Source organism: Capricornis sumatraensis, chromosome 5 (genome assembly GCF_032405125.1).
Source record: "Capricornis sumatraensis isolate serow.1 chromosome 5, serow.2, whole genome shotgun sequence".
Lineage (NCBI taxonomy): Eukaryota > Metazoa > Chordata > Mammalia > Artiodactyla > Bovidae > Capricornis > Capricornis sumatraensis.
Genome location: NC_091073.1, coordinates 32,011,314 through 32,027,697, shown reverse-complemented (window position 1 = coordinate 32,027,697; position 16,384 = coordinate 32,011,314). Strand labels below are relative to the sequence as shown.

At 38.3% G+C, this 16,384-nt stretch overlaps 1 protein-coding gene across 9 annotated transcripts in view; it reads right to left on the bottom strand.

Moving 5' to 3' along the window:
• HDAC9 (histone deacetylase 9) overlaps window positions 1–16,384 on the bottom strand; it is a 209,944-nt gene that overhangs the window by 26,301 nt on the left and 167,259 nt on the right. For all 9 annotated transcript variants that reach the window (XM_068972971.1, XM_068972979.1, XM_068972972.1 and 6 more), the window contains one exon: window positions 10,868–10,983. In XM_068972971.1, the coding sequence (XP_068829072.1) occupies window positions 10,868–10,983 (116 nt within the window). The remainder of the gene's footprint in view (window positions 1–10,867; window positions 10,984–16,384) is intronic.

Below are 16,384 nucleotides of genomic sequence, written 5' to 3'. Positions count from 1 at the left end.
TTTTAAGGAGATACCAACAATGGTTGTATATTTGCTCTAATTTAAAAAGTCAAGATTCATAAGTCTGATTTTGCTTATACTATATGCTTTTACCATGAATTTAAAGTATAGAATATATACCTGAATGCAAATAAAAAAGTATATGAGGAAGCAAAAATACTTTAACAAGCTTATTGGCAGCAAGCAGTCATTTATAATAAAAGGGTATTTCATCTCCTATCTGTATTCATGGAAGAGAAATAAATGTGGGAAAATAACTACTTTAAATCATGTACAATACTCATTCAATGTTATATCTGTGTGCCACAGCAGAGACTTGACATGCACTATGGGAATGACACCAAAAGTTACCACAATCTCACAAAACAAGTTACCTTTGTTTCCCAGACAGAATTTGTGTGACATCTTCCCACGTCATCATAGGAAGCAAATCTATACTATAGTGAGAAAAAGGTTTCTTCTCACGTGTAATAACTGTAGTAGCACATTGGCTGCTCACAGGAGCTTTTGACTAAAGTGAAGGGACTAGGGAAATGTCCATACTGTGAGATTTCAGACCCCTGTGATTTCATGTTATTTCCTAGGACAGCACCTACCATGTTTCAAGGCCTATGCCAGGGAGTTCTAGGGCATCGACCATAGTCCTCACATGCACTCTCCAGCACACCTTATATTCTCGTTATGGATGAATGAACTGAGTGATTGCCCTAATTCTGGTTCCCAGTGGGATCAGCAATAATACTTTTAAAGCGATCAAGGCTGGGTGATTTGTTGTCAGGTACTGCTCCAGAAGATATGCACTGCTCTGGAGCCATTATTGCCATACAAGGGAACACAAAACAGTATGGAGAAGGAGGAAGCTTGAGAGAAAAGAGGAAGCACAGTTAGTCTCGGGGCTTATGGTAAAGAATAAAAGTGTCCAACTGGGAGGCAGTGAGCCTCATGTGAGAAGAAAGCAGAAGCCCTGGTGACTTGATAGACGTAAGGATTTCCAAGTCATTGAGACAGTTCCTGAGGAATAAATAAAGTCCAAAGTCCCTAAGTTCACTAGGTAGAGTTGGGTCTTCTCACAGAGATTAACTGGTATACACCACATCATGGAACTTCAGAGACTTGGACATAGTTTGTTTCCTTCAATTTACTGACAAGAAACAAGCACAGCATGTACATAAACTTCCAGTGGATAAAACCACAAATGACTCAACAGAACTGAAATAATGTTTTTCTCAAATTATCTTCTTTAATACCTTTCCTTGATTTGACTTTTTGATAGAAGCATATCTGTTTCGGGTTAATATTTCTTAACAGGAAACTGGAGCAGTATGGTACACTGCTAAAAGGGCGCAGACACACTTGAAAGTCAGAGGAACAGATGGTGAGAGGGGCCATTTCACTGAGTCAGTGAAGGATCCTGACCAGCATTCTTGCAAGGTTGCAAGGTTACCCCACCTTAGCACTGCGGTGAACTTACAAGTATTTCCAGGCAAGGCCAGGGCTTTTCCAGGAAGTAGTTTCAAAACTGATCCAGCCCTTCAAACAGGGCTATGCTAAGATACCAACGTTTCACATCTTAGAACACAGGGAAGATGGCTTTAATCCAAAAATTTTTCAGAGTCAGAAACTATTGCTGTGGTCAGATAAAATGGAAATATTTAATGTACAACAGCTATCGCCTAACATGCACAAAAAAATGAATTACAATTAAGTTAGATTAACAGGGTGGTGTTGGAGAAGGGCATGGCAACCCACTCCAGTATTCTTGCCTGGAGATCCTATGGACAGAGGAGCCTAGCGGGCTACAGTCCATGGGGTCACAAAGAGTCAGACACTACTGAGCAACACAAACAACACAACAGGGTGGTATAGGGTGGGAAGGGTAGAAAGATGCCCTAGACCACACAAGTGCAAAGGAAAGTAGAGAACTGGCTCTAATGACCTGTAGTAATTACCACAGGTTGTCAGTTTTAAACTAGGCTCTCATGGATAACTAGCATTTCACCAGAAAGAGCATGATATTGGAAAGAGGGGTATGACTGAACTGGGTGTTGGGGCAGGGGAGGCCTATCCATATTTTAATAATGACCTTCAAGTTTTAATTACTTTTCTCAACATCATGGCAACTGGAACACTATCTTATGGATAATATTAAAATAAAATTAATATTTTATTAATAATAAAATACTCATATACTGAAAAATTACATGTATCTCACTAGATCTATTTATTTAGCCAATGAAATCAAGAAGACATCGGTTTCAATCAAAAGATGCAACTTCTCTTATGAAATGGACACTGGCAAAAATTAGAAAAGTAGACAATGTTAAATGTTCAAGGGATCTAAGAAAGTAAAAACCATCGCACATTACTGGTGAGACTGTGGACTGGCATAGCTATTCTGGAGAACATTTCAGCACTGTACACTATGACCCAGAGATTCTTCTGCTCGTCAAGAAATTCTCATTTAGTTACAAGGTGATGCGTATACATACACACTGGAGCATTTTTTGGTGGTATGAGAACTGGAGGTCACTGGGTCATCCAATTGGAGAATAGGTAGGTAAAATGGAGCAGTGCTTGCCAAGGATTACTACAGTGATTAAAAGCAAACTATTAGGTATATGTATCCATTATACGACTGAGTGTAACAAGACATGCTTAGTCATAAAAATAAATGAAAAGAGACTGATGACACCAAACCATTTATACCCATTAAAATTCATGAGCAAAAAGCAAAAGATACATGTTTCATGTAAGAAGCCATACAAACAAACAAGAAAACAGGAGAAAATGACTTCCTATAGAGGCAAGGAAAATGGAAGTAGGGATAGGAGGAAAGGGGGAGGGAGGAAGGGAGGAAGGGAGGGAGTAGAAAGGAAGGGTGGGAGAGAGGGAGGGAAGGGACTACTTTTCTTACTCTTAAGACAAAGCAGTCAACAGATGACCCTTGACAGAACACTAATTATGTCATCACCTACTTTTTAAGAAGCTCATAGAAAAAGTGGATGCAAAAATTTTAAGTTGCTGCATGTTCAAAATTATATACAATATGCATAAGCCTTACAAAAGGAATATAAATACAAGGCTTTGGTGAGCAGCAGTCTGGACTGGTGTAAAACAGTGTGGTCGAAGTATCCTACACTCAAGCTCCACTGCTCCGTGGCTTATGACTCAGGGCAGCTCCTAAGATGGGAGCAGCTGACTAGATCTACCAGGTAATGTCTGTTCTCTTAGAGTGGCATCTGGGAAGACACCCTTGTAAAGCCTTAAACTGTTTTGTCTTCTAATAAAAGGTTCCAAACCCCTAAATCTAGTCTATCTAAATAAAAAGAAGAACCACATTAAAAAACAAACAAGTAAACAATGAAAAAATTTTAAAGTTCTTAATCATTTAATGTTTGCCTATGGCTTTTGTGGTATTTTTCAAGATGGTATTTATTTCCTCTCCTCATTTCAGATAGTGGATAGAAAATTAAAATCGCCATGTGACACATTTTTTTAGGCAGTAAAAACCTCTAAGTTTTCATTTTTACTGGACACTCAAGGGAATGGTAACCCACTCCAGTATTCTTGCCCGAAGAATCCCAAGGAGAGTGGAGCCTGGTGGGTTACAGTCTATAGGGTCTCAAAGAATTGGAGGCAATTGAGCAACTAACACTCACTTTCACTTGGTTTTCAAGAATGTATTACTATAAAATGTTTTGGAGATAAAAAAATTACTTGACAGGGGCTTCCTTTGTATTTAAAAGTCACTGATGTTTTATTAAAAGTCTTGGTTTACAATATTGACTCATGTTATTCCTAGTAAATGAGTCTTTTGTCATAGCAACCTCTTTTCCCATGGGGGATTGGATGAGGAGTGTCTTATTTGCAGTCATCTAAAACCGAAGCTCTACACCCACTCAGAAGGGAGCATAACATTTACAGCAAATGTCACAACAACTATTATGAAACAATCGGCAGATGAGTCATGTGAGATTGAGGCAAAACAAGTGACAGTTCAAATGATTTTAGAGTACTTAACCTTGTTATTAGAATCCATTTTTAAAATCGTTTGTATCTGCTGGAAAAAATTATTTTAAAAATCACAGAGTAGAGCCAGCCACTAATGTTCAACTAGAAATAAACCAGCTGCTTGGCTACTGTTAAAATAGCTATCAAATAAATCTACTGAGCCTAAAATAATGGTGCTGATATTCATGGAAACATATTTGAACCCACAGGCCTACAGTATTAACAATAAAGTAACGAGATAGGTAAAGACATCTCTGACTGGAGTTGGAAATAGAAACTCCTGAGGTTTCAGCATCCCAACCAAGTTTACAAATGGGGAAACCAAGTAGCTCCAGCGATGTTGAGTTTGGGACAGGGCATGTGTAAGGAACTAGAGAAATAGAACAGAAGTGGCCAGAGCATATGGAAGCTCATTCTCACATGAGATTTGCTGGCTTGCAGACAAACGTACTAATGAGTTTTCCCTACCAGGAGTCAGTATTAATAACAACAAAAAATGAACTTGTTCCACAATTTACCACCTGCCTTCCAAATACTGATTCTCTACAACAAAGCTGCTGGGGTAGGTATTATTAATACTATTTTTATTAGATAAATAATCTAAGATTCAGGACAAGTTTAGTGACTTAACCAATGGCAACCAAGTAGCTGGTTTTGCAGCCATGTTACTTGGTAGCCCTCTGAATGCAAGACTAGAATACCTGAAATCATGGTACTTTTTCTTTTGCCTGGACTTAAAAAGTAAATTCTCCTCTTGCTTCTGTCTTAACTTTCATCTAAATTATACAGAACAGATGAATTATAAGAGAGAAAACTTTCTTTTCACCTAAGCCTTAAGAACAGCCTGAAATACAGCTTTACTTTCCTATTTCCTAAACAGCAAAAAGGGAGTAGAATCCCATTCATCTACATGGGTTCTGAAAGAATTATGTGATTTGCTTTTCTAATTTCAGGTCACAGAATAGAGAGTTGACTCAAATGTACACTGTTATACTATTTTAAAAGTGAAAACTCACCTGTTTTGCAAAACTTTGCTACTTAAGCAAAGATGGTAGAATAAGTCTATTTTATAAATGGTAAAGTATGCAACTAATATAATTTTTGAAGTTGTAATGATGTAATTTTTTCATACCCCCAAATATTTCTTTTGATATGAAGTTATATGCTATTATTAATCTTAGAGGGTGTCTATAAATATCACACAATTCAAAATGATCATTAATCAAAAACTGGTTGAAAAACATTTTTTTTCCACTTTAGTTTAGGTGGCAGGATTTGGTGATACAAAGCTAGTATATTAATTTGCTGACAGTTTCAGTCTGAATTCTGCTGTCTTCTCACCTCCCCAGTATGAATTATGCTACAGATCTCTGTAAATGCAATGCAGTGGAAAAGCACATGTTAGTCATCAGGGTTGAATTTTTTGTTCTGGGCCATGGAGAGGCTACCCATCAGTGAATAAAGGTCTGCCCACCTGGCCTTTTGGATCATAGTTCAGGCACACAATTAATTCATTATGAAGTGAGTCACTGCTTGCTTTTGAACTAGTCTTCCCAGCTTTGGAGGTGAATGTCCTGTCACTGACCTGAAGAAATACCTCTACTCTTTCAAACTCCATTAAATCACATTTCCTTCTGTTTTTTTTTTTTTTTTTTAAACTGGTGGAGGTAGAAGGAAAGAATATGTTCAACAATTAGCTAATTGTTGGGCATCTAAATAGGTATTTGTGTTTACGTATCAGTAAAGGTTTTAGAAGTATAAAACAGATTAAAATAATACAAGCTAATTCCTTTAATTTACAGTCTCCATGGTACATATTTTTGAAATTTAATTATAGGGTCACACAATGTGAGCTACTTAACAGGTTTTAAAAATCTTGAAGTAAAGAGAAAATCTCATCTTTTCCATTTATTTTGAGTCTTATGAATATGTATTTCTTTGTTATACTAAGTACTGCATGCATATATTTGTATTTATAATGAAGGTATATATGTATCTTCATTTTTTGTAGCTTACCATGTCCCCTCCACTGTCTTTCTCCTTCTTGAGAGGTAACCATCATGCTAAATTTTGCGTTCATTATCCCTTTGATTTTTTACATTCTTTTGATTTTAAAAAAAATATACTGTTACCTACCTATGTTTTCCTGAACAAAACTTTGAACTGCTGTTTCTAATCTTCACAAAATACCATCAAGCTATAAGTGGTCTTCTGTACCTTTTAACAATGCATTTTGAAAAATCATAAATGCTGTTGAATGAATGTAGTTTAGTGTGTTTTCATTTCCTAAGAACATAGAATTCATCCATAAACATTTTAGAATCCAGATCCTTTAGTGTCTGTGCTACGGAATCATTCTTTAAGCTGAGAGGAAATGGAAATCTAAAGTTTTTTAGAAATATTTGTGACCAACTTGTACCTTCTCTGAAAATTCATTAAAGGGTTGCAGAAAACTGACTGATGTTGAGATATAATTTATAATTGCACTAATAGAAATGCAATACCTATAACCAATAGTCTTAAGAATCTTGCATCAATGGTCACAAATATATGTGAAATATTTATTTCCTCTGGTGTCATGTTTAGAAAGAAAAATGAAAAGCAAAGGGACAATGGATGGTAAGAAACAATAAATGGAGGACTGGAGAAAAATGTAGTGGCTTGAATTGTATTCTTCACATGCCTGAAAGATGGTCACAAGTAAGAGAGTTTCCTATCTATGCTGCTCATTTTCCTTGGAAAACTGAGAGAAAATTTTAAAGTCTAAAATGAATGTGAGAGGTTTCCCTGGTGGTCCAGTGGTTAGGAATCCACCTTGCAATGCAAGAGACATCACTTTGATACCTGGCCCAGGAAGATCTCACATGCCTCGGAGCAACTAAGCCTGTGTGTTAGAACTACTGAGTTTGTGCTCAAGAGCCCACGAGACATAACTACTGAGCCCATGTGCTGCAATTACTGAAGTCGGCACACCTAGAGCCTATGCTCCACAACAGGAGAGGCCACCACAAGGAGAAGCCCACACGTAACAACTAGAGAGTAGCCTCTATTCGCCACAACTAGAGAAAGCCCACGTGCAGCAATGAAGACCCACCTTAGCCAAAAATAAAAGAAATAACAAATAAATAAATCTTTAAAAAATAAGTAAAATAAAATGAATGTGTATTCATCTAGAAAGGATTTACATTTGTTTTTTCCAGAAGTATGGATGTGAGAGTTGGACTATGAAGAAAGCTGAGCGCCAAAGAATTGATGCTTTTGAACTGTTGTGCTGGAGAAGACTCTTGAGAGTCCCTTGGACTGCAAGGAGATCCAACCAGTCCATTCTGAAGGAGATCAACCCTGGGATTTCTTTGGAGGGAATGATGCTAAAGCTGAAACTCCAGTACTTTGGCCACCTCATGCGAAGAGTTGACTCACTGGAAAAGACTCTGATGCTGGGAGGGATTGGGGGCAGGAGGAGAAGGGGACGACAGAGGATGAGATGGCTGGATTGCATCACCGACTTGATGGACATGAGTTTGAGTGAACTCCGGGAGTTGGTGATGGACAGGGAGGCCTGGCATGCTGCGATTCATGGGGTCGCAAAGAGTCGGACATGACTGAGTGACTGAACTGAACTGAGGGAACTAAAAATCTGGGGCACTTTAAATTAAATTAACCATTTGAAGTTATAAAAATCTGGGCTACAGCTTTATATATTCTGGTTATAACTCCTCAAGGAGAGAGTGTGCCCCTGCCCTGGTCTACATCAAGAGATCTCTGGGGGTAGGGATGAGGGACCCACCGATGTAGCATAAATATGTGTCATGGGTTGGATGGTCTCCTGTTAGATCATCTTCTTTGGTCAGCACAGGGCTTTGCCTTCTCTCTTCTGAAAACCAAAACTCAAGACTCAAGTACTCAAATGTCCTCACAGAAGAAGTGACTTCACTGATTCCAGTTTTTTCCCTATCACGGATAACCTCTGGGTGTCTGCTTTCAATTAGCCAGATAATTTATGACTTATAAATAACTTATTATACATTTATGTTAGTATGTATGAAATTATAGACATATATTTTGGCATAACATACAGAAGATACTTTTTATCAGTCAAGCTGACTGTCCAAAATCAACTAGATTGCGTGAAGAAACAGTGAAGTGAGTTCCCTTTGAATTTAAGAGTGCCCCAGTGGAAGTCTGATAATCACATATCAGAAAAGCAGATGATTCAAGAATCAGAGATTCGATCAATCTCTTTCAGCTCCAAACCATCATGACTCTATACAATACAATGGAAGATGCATGTCACAGTTATACATGAGAAGTTATTATACCAGCTTTTTCCTGTAGCGAGCAATGCCTGATAAGGAGGCATTATAATGACAGAGAAGGAAAACTCAAAATTTCAGTCAATGATGGTGACTTCAAAACAGCTGATTCCATAGGAGTGGCTGTTACCTTTGCTTAGCCTGATACAGAAACTATATACATAGTCTATTGGGTTGTTCAGTCGCTAAGATGTGTCCAACTCTTTGCGACCCCATGGACAAGCTCCTCTATCCTCCACTATCTCTGCTCAAACTCACGTCCATTGAGTTGGTGATGCTATCTAACCATCTCATCCTCTGCCGCCCTCTTCACCTTTTGCCTTCAATCTTTCCCAGCATCAGAGTCTCTTCCAACGAGTCAGCTCTTTGCATCAGCCGGCCAAACTATTGGAGTTTCAGCTTCAGCATCAGTCCTTTCAATGAATATTCAGGATGAATTTCCTTTAGGATTGACTGGTTTGGTCTCCTTGCTCTCCAAGGGACTCTCAAGAGTCTTTTCCAGCACCACAGTTTGAAAGCACCAATTTTTCAGTGCTCAGCCTCCTTTGTGGTTCAACTGTCACATTCGTACATGACTCCTGGAGAAACTATAGCTTTGAGTAGATGGACCTTTGTTGGCAAAGTGATGTCTCTGCTTTTTAATACACTGTCTAGGTTTCTCATAGCTGTTCTTCCAAGGAGTAAGCGTCTTTTAATTTCATGGCTGCGGTCACTGTTTGCAGTGATTTCGGAGCCCAGAAAATAAAATTTGTCACTGTTTCCACTTTCCCCCTTTCTATCTGCCATGAAGTGATTGCACCAGTTGCCATGATCCTAGTTTTCTGAATGTTGAGTTTTAAGCTAGCTTTTTACCCTCCTCTTTTACCTCATCAAGAGGCTCTTTACCCTCTCTTGGCTTTTTGCTATCAGAGTGGTAGCGTCTGCACATCTGAGGTTGTTGATATTTCTCCTGGCAGTCTTGATTCTTGCTTGGGATTCATCCAAAATGGCACTTTGCATGATGTACTCTGCATATAAGTTAAATAAGCAGGGTGATAATATATAGATAGCCTTGACAGTCTCCTTTCCCGATTTGGAAACAGCCTGTTCCATGTCCAATTCTAACTGTTGCTTCTTGTCCTGCATACAGGTTTCTCAGGAGGCGGGTAAGGTGGTCTGGTATTTCTATCTCTCGAAGAATTTTCCATAGTTTATTGTGATCCACACAATCAAAGGCTTTAGCATAGTCACTGAAGCAGATGTTTTTCTGGTATTCCTTTGCTTTTTTCTATGATACAACGGGTGTTGACAATTAGAGCTCTGGTTCCTCTGCCTTTTCTAAAGCCAGATTGTACATCTGGAATTTCTCAGTTCACATACTGTTGAAGTCTAGCTTGAAGGATTTTGAGCATTACCTTGCTAGCATTTGAAATGAGTGCTATAGTATGGTAGTTTGAACATTCTTTGTCATCACCCTTCTCTGGGATTGGAATGAAAACTGACCTTTTCTGGTCCTGTGGACACTGCCGAGTTTTTCAAATTTGCTGGCACATTGAGTGCAGCACTTTAACAGCATCATTATTAAAGATTTGAAATAGCTCAGCTGGAATTCCATCATCTCCACTAGCTTTATTTGTCGTAATGCTTCCTAAGGCTCACTTGACTTCCCACTCCAGGATGTCTGGTGCTAGGTGAGTGACCCCACTATCGTGGTTGTCTGGATCATTAAGACCTTTTTATTTTGTTCTTCTGTGTATTCTTGCTACCTTTTCTTAATCTCTTCTGCTTCTGTTAGATTCTTGCCATTTCTGTCCTTTCTGTCCTTTATTGTGCCCATCTTTGCATGAAATGTTCCCTTGGTATCTCCAATTTTATTGAAGAGATCTCTAGTCTTTCCCATTCTACTGTCTATACACACAATTTCTTGTTGACTCCCAAATTTACTGTTTTATATTCTTGTATCACTGGCTTCAACAAATCATGTTTTATTTCAGACCCATTTTCTTGAATCTTTTGTTTTTCAAGGACAGAGTTCATATATCATTTGTCTGGCTATCCTCATTGCCAGGCAAAATGAATAGCATATAGAAGGTCCTCAACACACTGCTTAGTGGAACTGTGTACCTCAATTATGATACTACAACTATTTTTCATTACTCTTCAGGTCAAACAGATAAAACCTACTTTGCTGGGCAACTGTTCCAAAAGGTGTGCATGAAGTTGTTCTCACTTACTGATGTGTCTACTCACAGCAGAATAACCAAGAGCCATGAAGAAGGACTTCAGGGTTGTACAGCTACTGGGCAGTGAGTGTATATTCAGCATAAATAAGAGTGTGTGGGTTTTTTTTTTTTGGAAGATTACATTTCAGCATTTTCAAACTTGTGATTATCATCCAAACTTTGTATATAAAATCACATTTACTCAGTTCCACACATTATAAACCTATCAGAAAAGTCACTAAGGTCAGGTGGCTTTAAACTTCAGTTCAGAAATATCACTGAGTTTTAGGGGGCTAATCAAAGATTTAACTTTCAAAACAACCAAAATAATAAGAGCCTTACCTCAGCATGAGGAGTAGGTGGCAAAACTGAAGTCTCATTTTCAGTAATATTTCCAGTTGGACCATTGTTTGGTGAACTGGGACCAGATCCTGGGGAACTGCTACTGACTGAAGATTCTGAAAAACAATGGGAAGTACAAATACACTCATGAAAAACATACAGAGATGAACTGTAGTTATACTCTAAGTAATATACAGCAACAGACACTGTTTCTCCCCCCAGCATGAATGACAAGCACCATGTCACTAAATAAAAAGAACCCTAAAAAAATTTGGAACATTTCTGAATTTTCATATCACTTTTCTCCCCTTCTTTTAACTGCTAAAAATACAACATAGTATTCAATAATTTTAAAGATATTCAGTTGGAGAGGATTATAGAAGCTTTTGATTAGGGAAAAAATAAAGTAAGTAATCTTTTATTACTTCCTCTTGGGCTATCATAAAAAAAAAATAACTGTAACAGACTTGCATAGTTCATAAAACCATGCCATCAGCACATGAGGCCTGGAACCATTTCCATGGTATGTGGAAAAACTGCTTATATTCTATGTTATAAATAGCTCTTTATTTAATATACTAAGGCTATACCTTATTACAGAGCATCTTAGTCAAAGTTATGTGGAGAAAATACGTGGAAGACAAAATCTCAGTGTTACACTGATCGCCTAGTACAACATTGTTTAATCTTAACTCTACCCAACTTATTTTCCAGAAGATAAGATGCCTAAATTTAATATGTTCAATTTTAAAGACCAATATAACAAGAAATTCATTTACCAAAAGTTAAATAAAAACAATATAGATCATCTCTGTCAATTTCAGATATAAAGTTCAAATGCATTTCAATTTATGACAGAGGTAGTTCACTTACTAAAATGTCTAATTAATGAAATATAAACTTCCAGATACTAGAAATATAGCTAAGAGAGGCCACCTTATCAAGCTTTGGCAAGTAATCTGTTGAGCTCTAATCAATTCCCTATTACCTTCCATAGTTCTTTCATTTCAACATTTTTCTAGGTGTCTCATCCTTTGTCTACTCAGCTCTGCACAAATGATCTTGATTCACGCTTCTTGGAGACTGACAACTTCTAAATGATTTCCAACAGTAATTTTTCTTTCTACCTCATGATTTTGTTATATACACTCTCCTTGCCCACATCAAAGTGAAAACATTTCTCTTCTGCTCCCTGCTCCAATACTGTCACATACACTTTCACCCATGGCCCCACCCCCAAACATCTGCTTTAAGATTTTGCTCCATCAATTATTTTGAACCTTCATGTTGTCCTTTTCCACTGGAATTGTACATCTAGTCTGAAAGCATGCTAGTAACTTGTAAGAAGTGATGTGCTCATTCCTTTATGAGCTGGCCATCTAGCTTACTCATTGTGAACGGGAATTGTTCTCTCAAAATACAAAATTTGAAAAGTTTTGACAAAGCAGTTCTCATTCTCCTCATCCCTTCTACAATAAAATTCTTTACCTCCAGATTTGTTTTTCCTTCTCTCTGGCTTTTCCTCCTTCAATCAATTCCTAAATGTAGGTATTCACCAAAGTTTGTAGCCTTATCCTATTTCTCTTTTCCTTGTCAAAACAATTCAAAGTGATGACACCAAGTATCATTTTTAGGCAGAATCCTTGCATTCAGTTCAGTTCAGTCGCTCAGCCATGTCTGACTCTTTGTGACCCCATGGACCGCAGCACACCAGGCCTCTCTGCCCATCACTGCTTCCCTGCCCATCAGCAACCCCCGGAGTTTACCCAAATTCATGTCCATTGAGTTGGTGATGCCATACAAACATCTCATCCTCTGTCGTCTCCTTCTGCCCTCAATATTTCCTCCCATAAAAGCTGCATTTCTTGTGGTTTCCTCTCAGAATCTCCAGTCTGAATCCCTTTGGAATGCTGGACATTGTTTATCTCTCTTTAATGTATATTGAATTCAGTGTATTTTAATATTAAACATGTCCTGCTTAACTCTGTTTATAGTCATCCTTAGATTTAACTTCTATGCAGAGTACATCATGAGAAACGCTGGGCTGGAAGAAGCACAAGCTGGAATCAAGATTGCCGGGAGAAATATCAATAACCTCAGATATGCAGATGACACCACCCTTATGGCAGAAAGTGAAGAGGAACTAAAAAGCCTCTTGATGAAAGTGAAAGAGGAGAGTGAAAAAGTTGGCTTAAAGCTCAACATTCAGAAAACGAAGATCATGGCATCTGGTTCCATCACATCATGGGAAATAGATGGGGAAACAGTGGAAACAGTGTCAGACTTTATTTTTTGGGGCTGCAAAATCACTGTAGATGCTGACTGCAGCCATGAAATTAAAAGATGCTTACTCCTTGGAAGAAAAGTTATGGCCAACCTAGAAGCATATTGAAAAGCAGAGGCATTACTTTGCCAACAAAGGTCCGTTTAGTCAAGGCTATGGTTTTTCCTGTGGTCATTTATGGATGTGAGAGTTGGACTATGAAGAAGGCTGAGAGCCAAAGAATTGATGCTGTTGAACTGTGGTGTTGGAGAAGACTCTTGAGAGTCCCTTGGACTGCAAGGAGATCCAACCAGTCCATTCTAAAGGAGATCAGCTTTGGGTGTTCTTTGGAAGGAATGATGCTAAAGCTGAAACTCCAGTACTTTGGCCACCTCATGTGAAGAGTTGACTCATTGGAAAAGACTCTAATGCTGGGAGGGATTGGGGGCAGGAGGAAAAGGGGACGACAGAGGATGAGATGGCTAGATGGCATCACCAACTAGATGGACGTGAGTTTGAGTGAACTCCGGGAGTTGGTGATGGACAGGGAGGCCTGGCATGCTGCGATTCATGGGGTTGCAGAGAGTTGGACGCGCCTGAGCGACTGAACTGAACTGACTGAGAGTCATTCTCATTCCCTTCCTTATGCCAAATCTAATCAACTACTAGGTCAGTTTGTTTTGTTCTTTCCATTATTTTTCATCTTCTTCTGACTACAAAGATTTCAGTTTAATCTCTCAGCCCTCGTTATCCTCTCATGGACTACAGAAAATATCTCCTAACATTTCTGAGTTGCTATAGTAGTCCTTCCAAACTTTCCCTAAACTGCTGCCAGATGGATCAGAGTGAGACAACTTTCACTATATTCCTCTGTCCCAAAATGGAGCCTGACATTATTTCCTACTATTGCCCTTTCTGAACTCTGCACTCAGTCAAATTTAAATTACCTACTTTCCGTATGTGCCACTTTCCCATTTCAGGCTTTTTTATGCTCTTATTTCTCCACCTCCTTCATCACAGGGTCAATCCCACCTCTATGTTCAAAGCCTGGCTCATATACCATCTGTTCCCTGTAAATGGGAGTGCCCAAGTTGCAGGCTAGAGTTGCTTGCCCTCCCTTGGAACCCTTACAACTTTCAACTTTCTATTATAAATATTTCTCTACTCAGAAGTGTATCACCAATGGAAAGAATGTGAGACTGGTGACAGAATTCTGATCATGCCACCTACTTACTATGGGATTTCAAGTCACTGGTATCATAAAGTTCCTAAATATATTTCGCTCACTGTCTTTCAGTCTATATATCTTGCTTACATTTTGACTAATCTGCTTTTTATATGTGCCTCTTTCTTGTTTATTTTTCTTTTAAGAAAGAAAATGAACATTAAAAAAATCCATCAGGAATTTGTTTCCCCTGTCTTTCTTGTATGACTACACACTGATTTCTCATTAAAGTCCCATTCTGCATCCTGTCTTTAATTGAAAAAATAAAAGAAAAAGAAAACTATTTTAAAATGTCTTGTCAATTTAAAAGTATATTATTTATATTATTTTATGTGATATTCATACAGAAGTGTTGCCTTATGTATTGAATAGAAATCACTATGGCAGACACTAGAATGTAACACGATAGACTCTACCACAGGATTCTACAAGATCACACTGGACATGGTCTGGGAGAAGAGGTAGCAACTGATTTTTTGGGAACACTGAAAAAAATCTCTAAGTAGAAGTAATGTCACAACTGGGGCTTGAAGATGAGAAACTCATGAAAAGGTGGCAGTGGAGAAGGGGAGAACAGAGGAGAAGACATTATAGGCACAGGAATGTGCCAGGACCTAGAATTTTAAAATAGCATGGCTTTGTAGAGGGAAGAGCAGAAGACCCTTGAATCTGAAAAAGGGAATGATGACATGTGTTCTCATGTTAACTACTGGGAGGAGACAGGTGGCATGGGTTTGGAAAAAAGCAAACAGTTGAACCTATGAAACAGGGAAGAGAGAGGATAGAGGTGAGACATAACAGCAGCAGCAATTCAACTGCTATGATGCTATGGTGGTCTCTGACTGGACAGCAAAAATAATTAGTATTAAGATACAAACAGAGCTCATCCTAAACACATGAACGCTGACACAGAAAGAAGATGTAGAGGTGCAGAAAACTGTGTGTCAAGTAGCTCAAATTCTCCAAAAACATTTAGATTAACTGCAACATAAAGTTAAAATATCAATTAAAACATACTAGTTTTACATACAGTTAAAAATATCAACCAAAGCATCCATAAGTCTCATCTCACTGATCAGAAATAAGTGTCTAGTCTCTTCAAATACAAGTTTTTTTCCCTCAGTTGAAAAGGAGAGTTATTATCTCATAAAATGAGAGAAAATTATGATATTTCATAAGTAAAGAACCTGAGTAGAACTCTAGCAAATCATAACCCCTATAAATGAGAGTTAATTATTACTCAATTAAGTACTGAGCTAAATTCCACTGAAATTTGGTAAGAAAGAAAACATGACCATGTGGGGAAAAGTTATAATCATGAAAAAGACTAATAGGAAAATGGAAAAGGACACTGCACTATGACCCAGCAATCCCACTGCTGGGCATACACACTGAGGAAACCAGAATTGAAAGAGACACATGTACCCCAATGTTCATCGCAGCACTGTTTATAATAGCCAGGACATGGAAACAACCTAAATGTCCATCAGCAGATGAATGGATAAGAAAGCTGTGGTACATATATACAGTGGAGTATTACTCAGCCATTAAAAAGAATACATTTGAATCAGTTCTGATGAGATGGATGAAACTGGAGCTGATTATACAGAGTGAAGTAAGCCAGAAAGAAAAACACCAATACAGTATACTAACACATATATATGGAATTTAGAAAGATGGCAATGATGGCCCTGTATGCAAGACAGCAAAAAAGACACAGCAGTGTATAACGGACTTTTGGACTCAGAGGGAGAGGGAGAGGGTGGGATGATTTGGGAGAATGGCATTGAAACATGCATACTATCATGTAAGAATCGAATCACCAGTCTATGTCCGATGCAGGATACAGCATGCTTGGGGCTGGTGCACGGGGATGACCCAGAGGGATGTTGTGGGGAGGGAGGTGGGAGGGGGGTTCATGTTTGGGATCGCATGTACACCCGTGGTGGATTCATGTCAATGTATGGCAAAACCAATACAGTATTATAAAGTAAAATAAAGTAAAAATAAAAAGTTAAAAAATAAATAA